The sequence below is a fragment of the Mya arenaria genome, chromosome 14 (genome assembly GCF_026914265.1).
Source record: "Mya arenaria isolate MELC-2E11 chromosome 14, ASM2691426v1".
Taxonomy (NCBI): Eukaryota; Metazoa; Mollusca; class Bivalvia; order Myida; family Myidae; genus Mya; species Mya arenaria.
Genome location: NC_069135.1, coordinates 60,180,909 through 60,205,375, shown reverse-complemented (window position 1 = coordinate 60,205,375; position 24,467 = coordinate 60,180,909). Strand labels below are relative to the sequence as shown.

Below are 24,467 nucleotides of genomic sequence, written 5' to 3'. Positions count from 1 at the left end.
AACGAGGAAAATGTCGTGAATAATTTTAAAACAGTCAATGACAACAATTACTTACACGGACAACTAAAATACAGGTTTATTGCAGATTCAATTTTACCACGATATGTATGAAGTGTTACTGAAGAAAAAACACTGGCTGCCGAAGATGTTAAAAAAGCAAGCGTTGGTATCTTTTTTATAGCCACACATGCATTACTACTTACTTAACATTTCATGATTTAACAAATTTCTGTGTGTAGTAATTAAACAACCATCTTGCTGTGATACAACCTTAATGATATATGATATATTATTATCTATTTTTTTCTTCTTTCTTTTTCTCGTTTTATTCTAAAAATATTCACGTTGATCATATGTTTGTTTAACTCATAATAGCATGTAACGAGAAGCATGTATATGTTTAAGTTACTTTAATAAATATTTTGAATCTTGAATCTTGAATAATTACACCTACTTTAATCCCCCGCCACGAAGTGTGAAGGGGATTATAGTAAAGCACTTCGTTCGTCCGCCAATCTGTCTGTCTGTCCGTAATATTTCGTGTCTGTGCTATAACTTACTAAAGCATTGATGGATTACCATACAACTTGGTATACATTTTGTTCTCATTGAGACAATGTGCAGCGAACTTGACCCTGGTGCATACCGCAAAGGTCAAAGTCACACGAGACATTTAATATTTTGAGTACACATTCTAGTGTCTGCACGATAACTTACTTATGCATTGATGGAATACCATATAACTTGATTTAAATGCTGTCCAGATTAAGATCAATGTACACATCGTCGTGTCTGCGATATAACTTACTTTTGCACTTATGGATGACCATATTAAATAGTACAAATGTTGTCCTCATTAAAACGATGTGCAGTATCCTTAAACCGGGTCCAGACCTCAATGGTCAATTTCACAAGATACATTTTAGTATACACTCCTGTGTCGATGCTATACCTGCCTTATGCATTGTTGGATTACCATATGACTTGGTACAAATTTTGTCCTCATTGAGGTAAGGTGCAGTGACCTGTGTCCTTACATTAAAAGGTCAAGGTCGCACGAGATATTTATTGATCAGAGTACACATGGTTGTATCCGTGCTATACTTTACTTTATGCACTGATGGATGACCATATAACAAAGTACAAATGTTGTCCTCTTCGAGACGATGTGCAGTGAGCTTGACCTGGGTCCAAACCTCAAAGATTAAGGTCACACGAGACATTTTAAAGGTCGCAGTACACATGCTCCTGTCCGCAATATAACTTAAATATTCATTGATGGATAACCATATAAAATAGTACAAATGTTGTCGTCATAGAGACGATATGCAGTGTCCTTAACCCGGGTCCATTCCTAAAAGGTCAAGATCACACGAGGTATTTAAAATGTCAGAGTACACATGCTCGTCCCCACGCCATAACATGCATTTATGAATGACCATATAAAATAGTACAAACGTTGTCCTACTTGAGATGATGTAGAAATAGTACAAATGTTGTCCTCATTGAGATGATGTAGGAATAGTACAAATGTTGTCCTCATTGAGATGATGTAGAAATAGTACAAATGTTGTCCTCATTGAGATGATGTAGAAATAGTACAAATGTTGCCCTCATTGAGATGATGTAGAAATAGTACAAATGTTGTCCTCATTAAGATGATGTAGAAATAGTACAAACGTTGTCCTCATTTAGATGATGTAGAAATAGTACAAACGTTGTCCTCATTGAGATGATGTAGAAATAGTATAAATGTTGTCCTCATTGAGATGATGTAGAAATAGTACAAATGTTGTCCTCATTGAGATGATGTAGAAATAGTACAAATGTTGTCCTCATTGAAATAATGTAGAAATAGTACAAATGTTGTCCTCAATGAGATGATGTGCAGCAACATTGACAGTGATCTGACATACACTACACACAATCTGAATAACTTTATTACATATCCTTTTACAACATGTTCATATATGTGAGAATATTTAGGTTACCGATCAAACATGTTTTCCTATCTTCCCACTTGTGACCAGTGATAGTGTACACTTTTTGTCAGATTAAATGCACCAGTCGAGTTCAAAGACAAACAAAATGTTCTAAAAACAACGGCGCGGGATATAGCCGTCCTTTGGACTGCCTTGTACAAATGAAAAAGAAAGTCAATGCAGATGCTCATTAAACATAAGGTACGTTTTTACACTACACAACATATAATACATATAATTATGATAAGACATATAGTGAGCGTAGCAAGCAAAACTTTTTTGGAGGGACTTGATCGAAAAATTAAGGTAGCCTTTTAATTGTGTGATGTGATTTCGTAACGTTATATACATTTCGCTGCTATCAGGAAATGTTCTCGTTGACATAATTGATGATTTTTAATGAGTTGCAAATGGAAAAAAATCATGAAGGAACATAATTTACTTATCGTATTTGGTCATATCTTGTTTTACAATGAATTAAGCAAGACTAAAAATGTCGAAAGGTTTCATAAAGGAAATGATACTGACAAGTACATGCTACATGAAGGTATGTTCAATGGCCTGGTCGTAAGGATATTACAACATTGCTTTCCACACTACCAATATTGATATATTTTGTCCATCAATCCACTATCAAAAATTTTCATGAAGGAATCTGAATTTTACGTTGCATGAATAAAGTTTAGGTCAATGCATGACCTGTTGTACTCGAAAATTAGAATATTATTTCACATTTATTTCATTGTAGTCAATATCCATATTTTAGTATACTTATTTTCTTTAAAATGCCAGTGTCGATAATATGTCATTGTAATATTGTGTTGAACGTAAAATAAGTTTATATATGTATACAATACTGAGCCAATCAAAAATCATATATGAACTGTAACTATCTTGACTCACTAGACTTTTCCTTTATAATTTTTCTTACAATCATGATTAGTTATTTTGTTATTATTCATGTGATAATTTTAGCACTACCCTCGCGTTCATCCTAAATGAGGGTTTCCTGCTCTCTTAAGTATCTTGATGCAATCACAAGACGCTTACTAAATCTAGTTTAAATCCATGTAAGTGGACGCTTAACGTTCCGCAGACTTAACAGGTGTATACAATTGTTCAGATCTATGTTATGTCAACGACGTTGTTGCAAAAAAAGCAAATTTCAACAAATACATTGTATAATAAAATAAAACTTGAAACAATGTATAAAGTTAGAATACGAGATAACTATTGAAATGAATCAAATAAGCATTCACTGCCTGCTAATTAGCACAATTGTTTAAACAATTGAATATTCCCGACGTTAAGAACTGTAGAACTCATTTTCGCAGACAACGTTAAAATAGTATGTTTGCTTAAAATGTTTTTGAAGTGGGTATATATTATCCATTCATGACATCGATGTACATCCTGGTTATAAACTGTATGATGAAGAACCTATATGTATAATAACACTTGTTCTAAATAAATATTGTTTATTTATTCGTACGAAGCAAACGATTAACTTTTATAATCATCCATCATTCAAATGCCATTATATAAGCCGCTGGTAGTAAATCATCCTGCAAGGAAATGACACCTCAAAGTTATTAAATTATATAGTTGTTCCAGTACATTAATCTACTTTGCAGCATCAGATATGAATATATAAAATAAAAAAAATGTAAGAAACGGTTTGCTTTATTTTAAAAATTTTGACTTGTTGGCTGAAGCGAAAATTTTAAACTCGTTCTCGTCCGAACCCAATGAGCTGTGTTTGAAATTATTTCTTTATATTGAATGATAAATTCAGAAATATTTCTTGTTGGCAAAGTAGAAGAAATGACCGTTAGAAAGGCATCCGGAAACGTAGAAATTCATATTGTCAAAATAGAATGACCGAAATCGAAATTATTTAACATCAATGTTCTATGTTTTAACCTCCGCAAAAAATGTTCAAGTCGGCTAGACTAAAGAAATTACATACCCGGAAAAGGGCTAGCTATACTACGGACATGGTATTGTTGAAAAAACAGGTATAGTGCTTTGGTATAGATAATATCAATTAAATTTATTTGTTCCTAAAGCAAGTCTCAACCAGAGTTATCCGATTAAATATTTACAAGTACAAGTTGCAGTTTGTGAACTATTCCTTGCTCCACGTGTACTTGTAGGATGCTCCTATCGCAAAAAATGTTTATTCATGATTTTTACGATGTCATTACCATTCTTTGCACAAGCCTTCTCATTCGTATATGACGTAGATCACACGTGACCTGGAAATTGGCGACTATACACTTTATACTTCCGCATCCAATTGTATACAAATTAGTAATGTTGTCCACATGTTATTTCTTTACCGTATCCGCAGCTAACCTTTTGGCAAGTATTGATATTTAAATGATTTGATTGGTTGATCCTTATTCTTTCATAAATATTGACTGTTCAAAAACAATTTAAGATAATCTTGACCGAACACAACAGATAACAAGGTTTATACAATAGGCTGCCAAAGTACACCTACCTGGATTATTTAAACTTCAAAAATGTAAAGGTGCAAATATAGTGAACATGTTGCGGTGTTCATTGCATGAATCACATGTATAATCTGTATAGTATTAAATAAAACTCGAAAAAAAATTCTCAGTCGTCATGGTCAACATATATTGTTATTGTTATCGAATCATGGTCTGTCAAATCAGATTATGAAACTTGTATGAAAACGATGCCTGTGTGATTCGAATAATTGCATATATTGAAAATGACTATTTCAGAAGGATCACTCTTGTGCAAAGCAATTTGATAAATACGAAGCGAATAAAAAAAATCAAAATTAAAGAGAAGTTACACGTGAAAAACGAATATACAACTGTTTAAGTCGAGTCTTTAAACATGATTGGTCAATATGTATCCAATACTGAGCCAATCAAAAACCGTATTAGAACTGTAATTATTGTAATTTACGTTTATAAAAATACCTAGAATCATAATTAGTTATTCTGTAATGTGTCATGTGATAGTTTTAGTATTACCCTCGGGTGCATTCTATGAAAAGATTTCTTGCTTTCTTAAGCTCCTGGACGCAATAATGAAGCGCTCATTAACTATAGATGAAAGAAATCCGTGTTAGTAGTCGCTTTTTGTTCCACAGACGTTACAGTTGTAAATAATTCTTCAGAATTCTGTTAAGTTATCGACGTTGTTAAACTAAATCAAATTTGAACAAATCATCAGATTATAAAATAAAATGTATACCGTTTGAATATGTATTACAATATATCAAATTGGCATTGATTGCCTGCTAATTAACCCCAATACTTGGCAAAAACGAACATTCCCTGTCAGAAGTTACCTCTGCAGAACTCATTTTCGTAGACTACGTGATAAAAGTCTGTTTGCTTAAACTCCTGTTTGGGTATATACAAATAGTGAGTTTATATGATCAATTCGTGCATCCTTGTCATAAACCATTTGAAGTACATATTTATAAAAAAAACAACAACACTTGTTCTAAATAAATATTGTTTATTTATTCGTAGGAAGCAATGGATTAACTTTTATAATCATCCATCATTCAAATACCATTCCATAAGCCGCTGGTAGTAAATCATATTACAAATGATCCCTGGGTAGTGCTTTATTACGGTGTTCAAATCAATAGTTGTGCTGCAATTTTTAAAGTTGTTAAAAAAATTGTTTTCAGTACATAACCCCACTTAGCAGCAACAGATATTAATAAAAACACAAAATTATCTTGTAAGACACGGCGTGCTGTACTTTTTTTTCAGATTTTCAAGATAAAAAAAAGTATGGACTAGAAATTTAGCGAAATATTTCTTAATGTTTAAGCCGTCAACATGTTTTATAAGAAATAACCGTTAAAATTTATATTGTAAAATAAGATGGCCGAATCCGAAATATTTTCACATGAATGTTCTATTGTTTAACCTCTGCTAGAGTTATTTAAGTCGTCACGCCGCGTACTATCAAAGGTATGGTCGGCGACGAATTGTTTGGCGGCGGTAACCCTCATTTTAATAACATATTCACAAAAAGACGAGCTATTTTACGTACATGGTTTTGTGAAAACTTTATAAATCTTTTTTATAGATAATATCAAATAAATGTATATGTTCCTGAAGCAAATCTCAACCAGACCGAGCAAATACTTATGTTTTTTATTACTGCACTAAATATTTTGTATACTTGAAAGTAAATGGGAATCTATAATAGGAATAAAACTGTGTACTTCCGTGTTCGAACTTTTATGCAATGCTTTTCACGTTCGAATACCCTTATATATAGTTAACATGTATATGCTTGCAACACTTGGCTGTTACTCATGGCGTTGTGAGCAGTGAGCCTACCATTGATATCAGTGGAATTCTGAATCAATCTAAGGAATATACATATTGCTTTCTGAATGAATCCCCCTTCTCTCCATTCTACTGATGTTGTCGGTTTTAAGAAACGAAAGAAATCGTTCGTGGTTGCTCAATGGCATGTTTCCGTGGATCAAACCCCTGAGTAAAATATTTCAGTGTTTTAAATTTAAAATGGCGAAGAGATCTGACAAATCAAGAGTAGGATGATGAAAAAACGTGTTAAATGATAAAAAGCACTCTAAGCTCTCATTAATGTTTCATTAACTAGGTTGTAAATTTAAAACTTTCAATTTGGTATGTCCGTTTGCATTACAGCAAATCCGGTCGGTAAATAAACCACAGCGGGCGATAATGGCGATGGATTAAACAAGGGCAAGTAGAAAGATAATAAAATGAAACGAGTTTCGCAGTTTTATTAAAGTAATGGATGGATTTCAAACGCATTGCACGTGACAAGAAACATTTATAATATAAAGATTTTACACCATCTATTTACAAATTATTTTTTATATTTTAAAATGATTTTATTGCATCGTATCAAAACATTTTGTGTTTTCAATCCGTTATTCTTTTCTGTTTTTTACACCATCTGATAAATGTCCGCTAACCTTTCAGTTTACTTGAATCATGTCCGTGCTGCATACGTTTATACATCATTTACGATTATTCCGAACTAATATAAATATAACATGGTTTAAGAAGCACACATTCAATGAATATACATTTGGGCAAACTTATAAAACAAACCTTTTAGAAGGCTCATTGGAATAATCTGTTTATAATAACACATTCTATTTAGCAAATGTTATCACGAGACGTGAGTACGTCCTTAGAGAAAATAACAGCTTATGATGGTCTTGGCGATTCCTGACTTCGTACTTCTTTATATAATTCTCACCACGACCATCATGCAAGCAACTTTTTTAGCTGAAAAATGTCAAACATATTTAATTATCATAACGATATGGCATAGTTTATTATTATATTGCAAGAATTGATATGAATAACAGCATAGTTTAAACACTATATATGCACACCACTGTAGATTGGTAAGAACATGGATGTTTTAGCTGCTGTTTTGTTAAATGTGACTTAGCATCTTGTCTAATGTACCCTTAGATAAGCATGTACCTCAATAGAGATATGAAACGCGAACTCTTGTATGTACCACTAAAGGGAAAAAACTATGTTAGCATATTTACCAATGGTCGAGTTTCCCACAGGGTCCACACGCTTTTTCTTCCGGAACGCATCCGCCTTTCGTATCATCGAACACCTCTCCAACAGCACATTTGATAGTCCCAATGTATTTCCTGCCCTGGCAATGAATGTAACGATCACATCGTCCGAAATCGTCCAGATAAAACCCGTCTACTTTCGTACCGCACTCGGGCATTATTCCTCCATGTTCTCGAGGAATCATATCCAATGAAACGCATTCGTTCTTTTCCGGATGGAACAACTGTGCTCGGCCGTCTACGTCATCTTGGCATCGGTCCTGCTTGACTGTGCGCTCCTTGTAACATACGGCGTAGAATGGGGTCCATAGTCTGACTGGGTGAACGTTTATTCCGTCACGTTTACCTTCACAGCTTGGTAGTCTGACGTTACAAGGCATACAATGGGAAGTTCGGCACATATTGCTTTTGTATTGACCTGAAGAAGACAGTATCATATGATCGTTGTTTTTTTAATATGAAGCTTATGCAATAAGTTTGTAACTTCGAATAGTTAATCCCAGCATAATGAGATATTCTTGGTAGAGCCCTTTTGAAGTAAAATGTTAGATACATGTATACTATTTTTTTTAATTCTTACCACGAATACATAAATAGATGCCAACTTACAGCCATCCTTAAATTCCGTCCTGGTTCCACATTTGACATTCTCAAAATGGTCACATTGTTTGGTCTCTGTGTTGAACAGCTGGGGGTAAGGACATTCAACAAGATGTTGTTCAAAGAATCGGGGTATCGGTGTGAAACGAACACTACAGTTGTAGAAGGCTTGGCATTCGGTTGGGTGGTGGAACACGCCACCATCTAAGTCACATCGTTCCTCTGGGCTAAGATGCCCTGAAAAGCAAATATTATTGTTCTCAACTGACTTATACCTTCATCTACGATATATTAATGCCTTCTTTGGGCTGCAGCAACAGCAAAATGAATATTTATTGCAATGGAGTTGGATTTTCCATGTGTGAATTAATTAATTTATATTGAAACAAACTATTCGAAAAAAATATTAAGTCATGTGAACATGATTTTGAGAATTCTCCTAACTATCTCCTTATTTGATATAAACGAGCTGCTGGTCGACTCTTTTGACCAATTTTCGAATTTAATTCTCTATTATTTATGGATCAACATCAATCAAGGAAAAACAAAAACTTTCAAAACATCGCTAGAGCTCACCTTGATCGGGCAATGCGGTCATGTGGCCACCGCTACCATCTGTTGTTTTCTTGCAGTCATCGTAAATAGAACCTTTAGGAACACAAACGTTGGAGCTGGAGCTGAACACAGAGCCAGGAGGACAAGGTGGCATCTCCACGGGATTACCAAACACACACAAATAGTAGCCGGTACAATCGGCCTTTCCGATCATATGATATTCACCCGGGGTGCATTTCACAAGTTCGTCTTGACCAGCAATAACCAAAGTTGCGGCGGCCAAAGCATACAACGATGTGATATATCCAATCATTGTTTCGCTATAAAGTTTGCGTTTTGTTTTGTATATTACATTTAATAAAATGTATCGAAAATTATATTCATTTAGTATTATACAACATGTAATTTAATGTTTTTCCATAAGTACAGTCCTCGATACAGTAAGTCTAGCTTTGCTATAATACTTCTCAATCTTCGATTTGAGAATGGTTTCAAGTTGTAGGATGCCAGTATATATAATTGTTTGTAAAACGCATGTAGGCGGGTCTTTGTAGCATACCTAGCAGGTTTAATATTTGCTCTTGGCTTTATGACGTATTTGTAAAACAAAAAAAATGAAAATGCATGGTATTATTTTAATGGCTCATAGCGTTTATTGTGTGCTTAAGTAATGCATCTTTTAATAAATAATTTTAGGTAACTTAAAGACGATTTCCGGATGTGTTTCGATGCATTAAAAGATATAGAAATTTTAATTTAACCACTTTACTCGTAAATATCGGTTATCAAATACGAAACGTTGTAAGTAGGTTTTGTATAGTTCTACATTATGCCCTTTAAGAAAGCTTGGTGACAAATTGGCACTTATTGAATCTGTTACATGCAATAATGAGTTACCATTTTTTCCTGTTTGAAACAAACAATAATATTCCTTATGTTTTGTTCCAAAAATATTAAAGACATGATATTTCAAACTTACATTTATTGGTAGTGCTTTATAAATAGCAATGTAATAAGTTCGCCTTGGCGGCGCGAGCGTGATCTTCGTACACTGCGGGACGAACATTAAAAGATGATACAGTAACACACCTCAGGCATTGTGAACGGGAACACCGCACACTGGGGGACGAACATGAAGACGTGATACAGTAGCATACATCCGGCGTTGTGAACGGGAACACCGTGCACTGGGAGACAGACAATATAACATAATACAGTAGCATACATCCGGTGTTGTGAACAGGAACTCCGTGCACAGGGGGACAGACATTATAACATAATACAGAAGCATATATCCAGCGTTGTGAACGAGAACTTCGGCACTGGGTGACAGTCACTATTACATAATACAGAAGCCTACATCCGGCGTTGTGAACGGGAACACCGTGCAATTGGGGACAGACTTTATACCATAACACAGAAGCATAAATCCGCCGTTGTGAACGAGAACACCGTGCACTGGGGAACAGACATTATAACATAATACAGTAGCATACATCCGGCGTTGTTAACGGGAACTCCGTGCACTGGGGGACTAACATTAACACATACTACAGTAACACACTTCAGGCAGTGTTAATGAAACACCGTGCAACTGTGTACAGCAAAGTAAGATACATTTTTCAATATACAACTTAAGTTTGATATCATATTATACACATTGACATTACAAAATGTTACAACTAACATGTATAGAGTCATTTTAGGAATGTAATAGTTGGTCGTTGAGTGAACACAGCGATACCAGCTCAAAGCAAAACAAAGCTGAATCAAAACTGCCGATTCGTCACTCCGCCCTTTTCATTTACTGCGGCAAGTGTGAAAGTAGTTTACACAGCTGAAAATATATAAATGGGTTTAGTTATATATAAACACGTTTGCGGACCACCGGTAGGCGGGGCTTTCTAACATGCCTAGCAACGTAAATATGCGCTGTTCACTTAATAACGTTGGTGAGTATTAGATTTAGATAAGCCTGATTTTACTACCGCTCCCCTTAATCTATTGCTTCAGTATTGCTCATTATAACTGATAAGAACAAATAGAACGTGTTCTTTATTTGTTTCAATGCGTTTAAGGATACAGAAATTTTACGTCAACAGTTGACGTGTTAAGACCTGTTTACATTTTAATTAAAGTTTAAACAATGTAATGTCTTATACATAAATCATAAATACCTGGTTCTTCGCAGTTTTAAGTTTTGTTGACTAAAGGAAACCCCGGTAATATTATAAACATATTTTAATCTGTTTCAAATGTCAACAATATTTCTCGCAAAAATCAAACATCTTGTTTCATAAGTTGATAATTTGCCGGATTTAAATGTTTAACCGCAGTTCGAATAAAAATAGCTGCGGCATTACCAGCAACAACACCAAAAATAACAACAATGGTAATAACAATATAAACATATTCAGACAAAATGTATCTTTCGTTTGACCAAATGACTTTGCCTATTCTTACAATATAATGCATGATTCTTTTTCTATATATTTACTTTTAACAAGGTTAATTGATAAGCGTTGCAAGACTCGGTATCATTTGATCCAATAGTTCTTGCATGATAGGAAAACACAACAGATGTGAATTCGAAAAATATGCTTATCAAACTCTTTTTTTTTCATATTCAACTGTGAAAATACAAAACACCGTATTTAACAAATTATGCTTCTTTTGTTTTCCATACCATAACCATCAGCGTAGCAGGTCTTGAATGCTACACATGGACCCGTACCAGTAGAGTAGCAGGTGTTGAGTGCTACACATGGGCCCTTACCATCAGAGTAGCAGGTGCTGAGTGCTACAAATGGACCCGTACCACCAGAGTAGCAGGTGTTGAGTGCTACACATGGACCCGTACCATCAGAGTAGCAGGTGTTGAGTGCTACACATGGACCCGTACCAGTAGAGCAGCAGGTGTTGCGTGCTGCACACGTACTCGTATCATCAGAGTAGCAGGTATGAGTGCTGCACACGTACTCGTACCATCAGAGTAGCAGGTGTGAGTGCTACACACGTACTCGTACCATCAGAGTAGCAGGTGTTGAGTGCTACACACGTACTCGTACCATCAGAGTAGCAGGTGTGAGTGCTGCACACGAACCCGTACCATCAGAGTAGCAGGTGTGAGTGCTGCACACGAACCCGTACCATCAGAGTAGCAGGTGTGAGTGCTGCACACGAACCCGTACCATCAGAGTAGCAGGTGTTGAGTGCTAAACACGGATTTGTTTTTAAGTTATTTTACAATATCAACTTACTAGTTTAATGAACGTACACTTTTCCAAAAGAAGTTTATTAAATGCATTAATTGTGTTTATATTTAAGAAAATGCACTCACTCATTGATATAAAAATATGATTATAATTATTCATTGATGACGTCATTTCTTGAATGGCAGTTCCGGGAACTATTATGTAAAATCTGAGTGCAGTTTTATTGGTTGAAAATTAAAGCGATGCGTTTAAACATTGAACTTATGAAAGCAGATTTCACTATGAATTAAATATCACGGTAAGATGCATTTCTGACTACCTGTTTCGCGTCTCGTTTGATGAATAAACATGCATCCTTCTCGACCGCTATACGGTTTCGACGGATACGCGTTAACATACCGAATTCGACGTTATACGTTATATCGTACAGGATGTCACAAAAGCATCATATCATAATATTCTAAATTAAATATTATAAATGATATCAGATTTAAAAATTCACACGGAAAAATGTTTGTGGTATTATTTTTCGTGCTTGAACAGTTTGCAAAGTAAGCATATATATATATTATAAAAAATAGTCATTAAAGTAGTAAGTTGATATTGTAAAAACAAACATCCGTGTATACCACTGAATACCTGCTTCTCTGCTGGTACGGGTATGGAAAGTACGAGTTCAAAACAATATTTGTTTTAAAATGTGCCCTGTCAATAAACTTGCTCTCGGGATAACCGTAATAAAAAAGGTTTGTCGAAAATAAGTATTGATGAAATTGTGTGAGCCATGAAGATTAATGGCACTCCTGTTTTGTTTTATTATTTATTAATGAGCGCAACAATTGTGTTAAAAATGTTGAATTTGAGTTATTAAACTCACTTCTATGAAAAATATTAATCATCAACTGGCAGATACTCATTTGAACATTTATTTACTCCAAGCCTAAAATGATAAATTAACGTTTCTAACACTTTGTCTGCAAAGTAGAACAATTTCGGTCACATTTTGAAATAAGTATTTACATTTTTTCGGTATCTGAAGCTTAAAACGTCCATGAGTCTCTTAAAATATTCAAAGATCGATAATAAGTTCGCAATGGCGCTGCTGTGAAAGTGCCGCAGTAGATGAAAATAAAAGCAACATGACATACATTGTTAATTTAGAGCAAAGATACGTAACGGAGGTTTAAACATAGTATAAACTTTAACTTTACGTGTAGCTTAAAGTTACAACTACGTAACGAAAATGGAGATGCAAAAGTAAGAAAAAGGGAACCAACGTCAGGAACTGCCATTGGCACATAAAGGTTCCACGACACGGTTTCCATTACTTTGATGTTCAAATGCTGTTAATATGTCCAATATAAATTGAACAAAGTAAATCATGTTAAAGGAAAAAACAAAGTAACTTGTTATTACTAAATTAATTGATTAATAAATTGTTATAGAAATACCCCAAACTCTCAAATACTCTCATGCTATATTCTGATTATCTATGGTCAGTGATTTCTTTCCGCCAATCCAGTTAATGTTTTTTTTATGAAGAGCGTCATTTAAATGAATGGAATTGGACAATTAGTGTCTATTCCAGTTATTTGATCCGAATATTTCAATTTTGTTTTGATGTAAAGATGCATCTGTGTTTTGTCTGTGTTGTTTTATACAATGTGTGTCCATCGTCTATTAGACGTAAGCTTTGTGAATCTTAGCTTGATCTTCGTTAAAGGTTTGCCAGCTAGGTTTATTGTTTCCTTTGCATAACTTCTATGTTGGTCCGGGGTTAAATATATTCGATCTAGCTTGATTGACAAGCAAAATATTAAAATAAGTAGAGAAAGGTCATACAAAGCATTTAATTTGCATTTTACTGAACAGAATGTATGCATTTCAAAAGCACCGCACATTGCAAACTCCATAAATAAAATAATGAGATTATATTAACACATGAATGATCATAGTTCATTATAAACATATACTGGTTACATTATGCATTGGATCAATGATCAGCAAAATTATCAAAGAGCTAACGACACAGACGTAAAATAAATGAATTTAACAATGCATTTAGGTAGAGAGATTTTTTTTCGAGCACAAATTTGTTTTTCGTATTCGTACATTCATAAAATAAATTTTAACAGCGTATACATCCTTAATCAACTAACACAATTGGTTTGGTAACATATTGCTAGAAACACGCATTGTTTAATAAACAACAAAACTGCTCATTTTGAAATATTTAAGTTGGTCGTTGAGCGAACACAGCGCGTCCGTTTTTGAGCAACGCTTTTTGTTTCAAACATGTCTTATTCACCTTCGCCATTCGTCACTTCGCTCATTTTCATCAGTTTTGACTCGGAAAAAGTGAAAGTTGTGCTCTCAGCTGAAAAAAACAGTTTTGTCAGAACTAAAGATTAATAGCATTCCATATGCATGCACAATAACGCAGTGAAAACAATGTATTTATTGGCAAAGTTCAGCTGGAAAGCACTACAAATTCATAATTAAAAAAACTTAAATAACTACAAAATGGGATTGCATTGTGTTTAGCAATTGAGCTATTTATCCCGATAACAATAACATTAATCTTTCTTCAAACATGTAAAGATACTCACCAATGGTCAATTTTTCCACAGGGTCCACATGCTTTTTCTTTTGGAACGCACCCGCCTTTTGATCCATCGAATACCTCTCCAACCGCACATTTCACCGTGCCAATGTATTTTCCTCCCTGACAACGCACGTACCGGTCACATCGCTCAAACTCATCCTGATAGAACCCGTCTACTTTTGTACCGCACTCGGGCATCATTCCCCCTTGTTCTCGAGGAATCATATCCAATGAAACGCATTCGTTCCTTTCCGGATGGAATAACTGTGTTCGGCCATTTTCGTCAGCTGGGCATCGATCCACCTTGATCGTCCGTTCTTTATAGCATACCGCGTAGAATGGACTCCAAAGTTTGACTTGGTGAACATTGATTCCGTCACGTTTGCCTATACAACTTGGAAGGTCGACACTGCAGGGTATACAATGCGCAACGGGACACTGGTTGGATCTGTATTGACCTGAAGAAGAACAAAATATAAAAGGATACTCGTACTTTTTTCAGTAGTATTGGTTTTGGCTAGATTTAGTGGTTTTAAGGAAGTGGTAAATGTTCATTGAATTTGGATTTAGACTATTGAATTTCATATTTAAATGGATGTTTGATAAGCCAGCTTACATCCATTCTTGAACTCTGTCCTGCTTCCACATTTTACATTCTCAAAATAGTCACACTCTTTGGTCTCAGTGTTGAACAGCTGGGGGTAGGGACATTCAACAAGGTATTGCTCGAAGAACCGGGGAATCTGAGGTGTGTAGCGGACGCTGCAATTGTAGAAGGCTTGACATTCCTTTGGGTGAGGGAACACACCTCCGAACATGTTGCATCGTTCCTCTGGGCTTAGAGGCCCTGAAAAGTTATCATGATTCTAAGCAAACTGATTGACATGAATTATTTGTTTCCAATATTTCCACGCATTTTCGAGGACGGTACCCAAATCTTAACGATTTGATTTAATTTCGCTCTTAATGTATAAATTTAGTAAGATGTCTAAATTGGTAAGCAAATGAAATACATCAAAATAAATAAGTACTTTTATGAATAACTATTCTAACGCTAGTTTTATACATGACATTTTATTGCTAGATGACACTTTCGCTTTAATTATTTTTTAGAGAACAAATTCAAAGGAATAGCGTAAAAATTTCCGAAGATACAAACAACATCGCTAGAAATTACCTAGGTCGGGGAGCACAGGCATATGGATGCGGCTTTTCTCTGTTGGTTGCTTGCAGTCATCATACACTGAACCTTTAGGAACACAAACGTTGACGCTGGAGCTGAACACCGAGCCAGGAGGACATGGCGGCATCTCGATGGGTTTCCCAAACACACAGAGGAAAAAGCCCGTACAGTCAGCCTTTCCGATTATCTGATATACACCCAGGGTGCATTGAACGAGTTCGTATGGTCTAGCTGTGACCAACGATGCGGCGGTCAAAGCATACATCACTGTGGTGTAGCCAATCATTGTCGCGCTTTGAAGTTGACGTTTTCTATTTTACAGTCGTGTATAGAATCATTTATATATTCAACATCTGTTTTATTTTTCAAAAAAATCCAACACAATGTCTTTAAATGGTAGATTCCTCAGTAAATAATAAGCCTAGGCTTGATCGAATCCTTTTCAATATTCGATTTTAACAATAGTTTTAAGCTGGAGGATGCGAGTATATAAACGTTTGCGGACCACCGGTAGGCGGGGCTTTCTAGCAGGCCTAGCATCGTTAATATGCACTCTTCAATTATTACGGTGCATAACTTGAGTAGAAAAAATATTTATTAATGTTCCCAATAATATATTGATTCAGGTTAATTATATTGAATAGAATAATTACATTTGATTCCTCGCGTTGAAAGAAGTTGACATTTTCATTTTATCACTTGGCATTTTAATATCTGTTTTAATCAAACTTGAATTGAGGCAATGGCTAATACATGAATCATACATTATAATGCAGTTCAGCACAATTGGAATAACGCAATAAAAAAACTGTTTGCCTTATAAGTAAAAGAAAAGAAAAAGTAACAGACATCAGACGTCGTTAATTATGTAAATACAAATCGTCATATTGTAATTTTAAGGGTGTTGTAAAAGGTAAGAAAAAGTTAATCAGCACCAGAAACTGTTATCGGCGCAGGGTTACGCTACGTTTGTCATTCATTTCAGACTCAATTGCTGTCAATATCTTCGACACATTCCTAAAAACGATACAAGGAAATGACTTTTAAATATTATTTGCGCCACGTGAATAACGAGTTCTCAGCACCATTAAACACTGATATTTGTGCACATTAATTACTTTTGACGAACATGCTATGCCTTATTATTTGACAAAACGTGCTTGATTGAACTTAATTGTTTAACATATTCACATTAACTGATTAGTCATATTGAAGCTGAGTGACAAAAAACAAAATTAACGAAAGTATATTCTTCCGGGTTTTTAATTGTTTTTGAAATCATGACAACGTTTTTTGCTTGTATAATTGCAGATATAACTCCTGCATGATATGTTAAAACATTTTTGTTGGTGAGGAGTTTTGATATACTCAATTCAGAGTCGATGTCAACGCCTATATGGTTTGTCTTATTAATGATGAACGTTCCATGACAAAACTGTATGTATCATTTAAGGGACACACTCGCAGGTTTTATGTTTATTAAAACTTTGTTAGAATTGAGTAATTTTATTTATTTTCATGTATAAACACCAAACAGCAACACGAATATACATGTTTTAACAGACGTTTGTACATTCAATCCTAAAATGATTCAATTATGTTAGCACGCCTTTTTGCTAGAATTGAACATTATCTGTCTCTTTATTTTCTTATTAACAATAAAGCACGGGGTTACTTATTTTGAGAGTTTTTATTGTATCAAGCATTTAGTTCAGAGTTCACACGAAGGTATTTTCCATGTCTGACCTTATCAAACGTTAACGAGCCCCTGTAAAAGATTATTACTGTTTAATCTATTTTTGTTAGTACATTAAGCTCTGTAGTTAGGTTAAAGAATCATTTTGTATTATAATAATAATAATAATAATAATAATAATAATAATAATAATAATAATAATAATAATAATAATAATAATAATTATTATTATTATTTTTATAATAATAATAATAATAATAATAATAATAATAATAATAATAATAATAATAATAACTTTATTTAAAGAAGGTAACACAATAAGACATAGGCATCATAGTATAAACAAACATAACACACGAGTTATTTACAATGTTGCCTTCTGAAAGAACACACGCACACGCACACACACACATAAATGCTTAGGATGAAAACGTAAGCATCAATTTATGTTATTTCAAAACGGTACATATTAAAATATTTTACGAAATCATATAGAAACATGAATATAATACATTAATTAATACATCAATGCCGAACAATACATCAATTTGTACCTAAAGGTTAACAACAAATATCATTAAAAATAATTAACTGAGTAAGTAGGACAGTCACACATGCATTTAACACCTAACTCGAGATATACATAATGTAAAAACAATAGTCATGGAATTATGCGTACACTTCTTAAAACGGTTTTTGCAATTGAGGATGTAAAAAGAACTTCTTGCAGCAGGCTTTAAGTGTCTTTTCCGTGTTCAATTTACGTATTCCTCCTGGTAAAGAGCTCCAAACTTTCCCACTTCCCGCATGCAAACGAGCGTTTCTTGTATTGTATTTTATGTCGAATGTGAGCAATGTCTTGTCGCGTAGAAGATCGCAATGCTCTTCTAAATGATCATTCTTTATATTGTTCAGCGTCTGTTAGCATACTGTTTTCAATTCTGCAACATTATCGTAGTATATTTACATTGGTATATACCTTTGTATAGATAAAACTTGATGGTCATCTTGTATCATTCGCAAGGGATTATGATGATAAGATTGTTTACTTTAACATTGCGCTTCGATTGGATAAGCGCGACCTCATTTAATGTTCTACGACTTTACAAATTCCAACTATTTTTTATACAAACGAATGTTGTCGGCTACCCTTCTTTATGCATTAATGCTCAATTGCAGAAGATACTGCTAATTTATTATAAAAATGAAAAATTATGCCCTACTGCATTCACACAGCATAAACGGAAGAAAAAAATGCGATCATATAATTATTTATTTCTTAGAAAAACAATATTGTACTTGATACCTTGTGTACTTATTTTCACACTGAACATGTACATACACTTGACATTATCAATATAAAGTTTCATAACTTTATCCGACATCAGTAGTAGTCTTAATTAACGTCTGTTCTATATTTTCACTTTAAAGAACGAGATGTATCAGTAATATTCGTGGATAATGACGTCATCTTACAGTTCAATCCTAACAAAGCTATACAAACGAACCTAAATGATTTGTACTTACTGCGATTTGTTAGAATCATCCGTTTTTGATGATATTTTTCGCTAATTAATATCATGATCTTGATTTATATTCTGTTAAATATATCAAATAATTGTTCAGTAAACATAGAGAATGCTTTTATACATATTTTTGTGTGATATTAGTTTAGGCGAACTTTTTGAAAGGCGATTTTTCTAACATTCTGTTCGGCATAACGGTCAAGTTAAATAGTTCACAAAAAGTTCTAATGTAGAAACCACAGCATTAATTACAATTTTTCTTTATGTTAATCTGTATGTTGTTGTGTTGTTGCGAATCTGAGTAGGCTTTGATATTTGTGTCTTTAAACATGGTCGTTAATTATTGTTTAGACTGAGGGATTCGTCCTTGAATTATTTCTAAATACCATATGCTAAATTTAAGTTTAAACTAAGAGACAAAACGCAACAAGTCACCCTTGATTATGTTCGATTACAGACTGTTTAATGTGTAATAAGTTTACTTTTATCCTCATTGATCTATTTTCTAAGAGTGAATAAGTCAAAGTATTATTTTCAAAAAAGTTTTGAAATGAGTTAAAATACTAACTTATCCTATACATTCCAGATAATCCCCACTAACTTAATTTTAAATGTATATTTGCACAAAAAGTAGTATAATTCATTTTTAAGTGTCTCTGATTTAGACAATTTTGTGTTCCACGTCCTGAAAAAAACAAGTTGCGTTTTTTAAGATAACAGTAAACTTTTAAGGATATAATATAAGAATCTTCTATGGCCGAGAGTGTAATCCTAACCCCAGCCGTTTACCGAGTTTCCGCAGAACACCCAGTGCGAGGGTTGAACATATCTTACAAGAGCGGCTATTGTAGATGCTTTTACTACAACATCAGTTAAAAAAAATAAAGTAAAAATGTATTTTAGCTTGCCCTCTTTTATGCGCAGTGAAAATAATGTGAGTAAAGACATATGATAATTCGTGTTTTTATAGATATGCGCGCAGTGATTCAGATTATTTAAATAATCAAATCGTTCTTTAAATAGTTCTGAGGAGTTGGCAGCATTATTTCTTGATTGCTAGAAAGAATTGATTTGTTAATTTAGATTTTAAATATTGCCACCATACAAGGTTTCCATAATGCTACAGACGACGGTCGTCAACAAGGGAGTTAATTGTGTGATGACAAAAAAAGGATTTCCATACGGGTACTTGTGTTATCTTTGCCCGTAGGCATGATAATAATGTCCAGCACGGATCGAATAATCTGAGGGGGGAGAAAGGTTTGTTCGTCGTTCAAGCTATTTATTGTATACGGTTCAGCTTCGTGGACTAGCGCGGGATACAAATAGGTAAATAAAGATGATACAATTCACGTATATTTTGCATTTTATTGAACAAAATGTGTGGATTTCAAAGGAATTGCACAAGGCAAAATTCATAAATAAAATAATGAAAATCTATTTACAAATGAATGATCATAATAAAGATTAATACATAATCGTACCATTCTGCATCGGATCAATGATTAACAACTCAAAGTCGTGTGTTCTTTTGTGTTCTTTCTCTTTCTTAAGTTATATAACATCATTCAGCTATGTAATGCCAATTGAATAACTAATGAGTTTATAAACACTCAATGATGGTAAATAAGTTAGCTAAACATAATATTTAAGGGTTTGCAACATTGATAGTAATAAAAACATAATAGATCTGTATATGCAATACAGTGATGCTATGTTTTATTACTTTTAACAGTATTTTTTTATAATATTTATCACAGAGCTAACGACACACACGCAAATTCAATGTACTGGCAAAGTGCATACTTTTAAAACATCAATAAATAACAAAGTATAGAACCTTAATCAAAAGACATCATAAATGTGATAAAAAATGTTAAAAACATACAAAACATTGCAAATTAACAACACAAAAGTAGTTGGTTGGTTTTAAAATGGTAAATGTTGGTAGTAAAGCCAACACAGCGAGATCAACTCAGAGCAACACTAAGCTGTCTCTAACACGACTTTTACATCTTGGAGATTCGACACTTCGCCCATTTTCATCATTTTTATTTCGATAAGTGTGAAAGTAGTTTTCTCAGCTGAAAATATATAGATTGTTTTAATTATTAGAAGTTAACGACATACAATTGCACCCGTAAGTATTCTAAAGGCAAGAACAATAAAACGGTTATAAAATGTATTTGTTGACATATTTCAGGCTTGAAACACTTCACATTCGTTTCTAAATAACTTAAAACAATCAGATTGCATCGTGTTTAGACTAGCAATTATTTTTCATGACTGTTCATCTTTATCAAAACATATAAAGACACTCACCAATGGTCATTTCTTCCGCAGGGTCCGCATGCTTTCTCTTGCGGAACGCAGCCGCCCTTTGTGCCATCGAACACCTCTCCAACCGCACATTTCACCGTGCCAATATATTTTCCTCCCTGACAACGCACGTACTGGTCACATCGCCCAAACACATCCTGATAAAACCCGTCTACTTTCGTACCGCACTCGGGCATCAATCCCCCATGTTCTCGAGGAATCATATCCAATGAAACGCATTCGTTCCTTTCCGGATGGAACAACTGTGCTCGGCCATTTACGTCAGCTTGGCATCGATCCACTTTGATCGTGCGTTCTTTGTAGCATACGGCGTAGAATGGACTCCAAAGTTTGACTTGGTGAACATTTATTCCGTCAGGTTTGCCTACACAGCTTGGGAGGTCGACACTGCAGGGTCTACAGTGGGAAACGGGACACTGGTTGGATCTGTATTGGCCTGAAAAACAACAAAATACAAGTTATGTTTTCAACAGTCTGAGTGTTGGCTTTAATAAGCTTCTGCGAGTTAGCTAGTATATGCAGACAGATTAGAGTTACATAAATATTTGTAATTTGCTGGTGTTATGACTAATGCATTATGACTATTGAATTTCAATATTTCAGACGAAATTGACAGTCAACTTACATCCATCCTTGAACTCTGTCCTGCTTCCACATTTTACATTCTCAAAATGGTCACACTGTTTGGTGTCGGTGTTGAAAAGTTGAGGGTAGGGACATTCAACAAGGTGTTGCTCGAAGAACGCGTGTGTATAACTAACACTGCAGTTGTAGAAGACTTGACATTCCGTGGGGTGGGGAAACACGCCTCCAAACATTTTGCATCGTTCATTTGGACTAAGAGATCCTTGAAGGTAAATATAATTATTAAGCAAATTGACTCATTTTTATTTTGATATAATCTAAATTGAATTAGCTTTCAATAATAGTTTTCAACACAGCTCTGTAACCGCAGAGAAATGAATATTAATTAGAATGGAGTTTTTATTCATGCATTGATTGAATTAATTAATAGTTTCAACTGTTTTCCACAAAAAATACATTTTTTTCATAATAACTAATGGTTTGATATGTGTATGTTAATAAGGATTTATTAACTTTAAATAAATTAACCCTACTGGTATACATGTATTGCTTGTGGACACATGTGTATGTCTTTTCTCAGAAAACAAATACCAAGGAAAATCATTGAAATATCAGAAAATAAATTAACCAACGCTAGAACGTACCTAGGTCGGGCAGCACTGGCATGTGACCTCCGCCTCCTTCTGTTGTTTTCTTGCAGTCATCATACATTGAACCTTTGGGAACACAAACGTTAGCGCTGGAGCTAAACACCGAGCTAGCAGGACAAGGCGGCATCTCGACTTTTTTCCCAAACACGCACATGAAGAAGCCCGTACAGTCGGCCTTTCCGATGATCTGATATACACCCGGTGTGCATTGCACGAGTTCGTCGTGGCCAGCAATGACCAAAGTTCCGGCGACCAAAGCAAACAACGCTGTTGTGTATCCAATCATTGTTTCGCTATTAAGTTATCGTTTTCTTTTTTTATAGAAAGAAATCTTTAGTTGAAAGTCGTGTATAAAATAAACTAAAGATTTAAATTCGTTTGTATTTATCAATGTTGTCTAAGACGATATTTGTTAGTATTGTCCTCGATGGAGTCAGATTATTGTATATAAAATCCTTGTCAATGCTCAGATTAGAATGATTTAAATGTTGAAGATGCGAGTATATATAGAAATTTGCGACCACCCTTAGGCGGGGCTTCCTGTCGCGGTAAACACGCGCTCTCAAATTAATGACGTAGGCGCATAACTTCAGTAGGAAATTGTAATCGACAGGATTTACAGTTTTTGTGACCCTTTTAATTAACTTAGCGTTTAAGTAATGTTAATCATCTGATAATGATTAAGACGTAATTGTAAAAATTGTATGATTCATTTGTTTCAAGTCATTTGTAACATGTTGACATACTCATTGAGAGGCACGAAACATGAAAGTTATGTTTAGATAATAATCGAATTAATTATTGCGTGTTTGATATTTTAGCGACATCGTTGTTTTGTACAGTTGAAGGTGTTTACATATAAGAAGGCGGTTGGAATGTAGATTAGCACTCCCCAGCATACTCTTTGTCGTAAATTGTATATTTTTGATAAAAAGATGAGTTTGAAATTTTCAAGACGAACAAATAAACGATAGGAAATAATTTCGGCTGTTTTCAAAATACGATTTCATGTTAGTACATTATTTCAATCAAACTTGTGCAATATTTGACTGAGATTTGTTTAGTCAGCAGGTTACTACTGAAGACAAATCATGGAATGGACTTTGTGAGTGCATATCTATAACACACAGTGAGAGGGCAAATTCTTGCTTGAAAAATATGAAGAAGAAGTTTTCGAAAGGTCATATGGTTGAGTTTCACTTTAATATTGTATCAGTGAACCTGTAGATACAATATCAAAGTGAAACTCAACTGTTACTCGTACATGAACGTGTAGCTACGCGTCCATGTACACGTACACCTTTGATTTTCAACTTCTCTGTTGTCATAGATAAATGTTGATTGGTTGACTTGTCTCACTCGCTAACATTATACTACAGTCGAACTGAATTGGATTTAACAATTTGTTTAACATTTGTATCTGATATTTAATTAATATAAGCTTAAATACATAAACACTGAATAACCAAGTTTAATAAGCATTATAGCTTTTTTGAACGGCCTTCCAGAAATGTGCGTATCACGTGAAAAAAAAACGAAAATTGAAGCGTAGTGGAATCTCCCATCCTATAAGCATAACCTCTAAAAAGCTAGAGTAGACATCATCGTGGAACATTAGCAATTAAACCCACACGAATCGAGGCATAATTATAAAATAACCGTTACATCATTTCTATTTTAGGAAATTACGAAGATTATGATTTTGACAGCAGTGTGAGGTGATGCAGTGTGGTTAATTATCGTAACAGTGAATGTAATAAATATTAATAAAATGCGCAAATGGTTTTAATAAAACACTTAATTTGGCTTTTTTGCATTTGTTTAAACCACATGTTAATCACCATGGTAAACACATTGCCAGTCATAGAAGTGTCATTTCGTATAAAATGTCTTACATCATCTCGCGGTTTCAACACGACAAACAA

The 24,467-nt window shown here is 34.3% G+C and overlaps 3 protein-coding genes across 3 annotated transcripts; all 3 read right to left on the bottom strand.

The window, feature by feature from the left end:
* Positions 1-7,198: 7,198 nt before the first annotated feature.
* On the bottom strand, positions 7,199-8,896 carry LOC128216338 (uncharacterized). The gene is made up of 4 exons (XM_052922898.1): positions 8,764-8,896; positions 8,197-8,424; positions 7,552-8,005; positions 7,199-7,276 (listed from the first exon to the last, which is right to left on the bottom strand). Exons 1-4 carry the CDS (start codon positions 8,894-8,896, stop codon positions 7,273-7,275), a joined length of 819 nt encoding a protein of 272 aa, XP_052778858.1. The 3' UTR covers positions 7,199-7,272.
* A 5,303-nt stretch (positions 8,897-14,199) lies between these two features.
* Positions 14,200-16,031, bottom strand: LOC128216337 (uncharacterized). Its single transcript, XM_052922897.1, has 4 exons — positions 15,740-16,031; positions 15,179-15,409; positions 14,567-15,020; positions 14,200-14,334 (listed from the first exon to the last, which is right to left on the bottom strand). The coding sequence occupies exons 1-4, from the start codon at positions 16,029-16,031 to the stop codon at positions 14,331-14,333; spliced, it is 981 nt and encodes a 326-aa protein (XP_052778857.1). The 3' UTR covers positions 14,200-14,330.
* Positions 16,032-20,321: 4,290 nt separating this feature from the next.
* On the bottom strand, positions 20,322-23,001 carry LOC128218048 (uncharacterized). Its single transcript, XM_052925567.1, has 4 exons — positions 22,537-23,001; positions 21,933-22,154; positions 21,290-21,743; positions 20,322-21,051 (listed from the first exon to the last, which is right to left on the bottom strand). Exons 1-4 carry the CDS (start codon positions 22,826-22,828, stop codon positions 21,048-21,050), a joined length of 972 nt encoding a protein of 323 aa, XP_052781527.1. The 5' UTR covers positions 22,829-23,001; the 3' UTR covers positions 20,322-21,047.
* Positions 23,002-24,467: the final 1,466 nt, after the last annotated feature.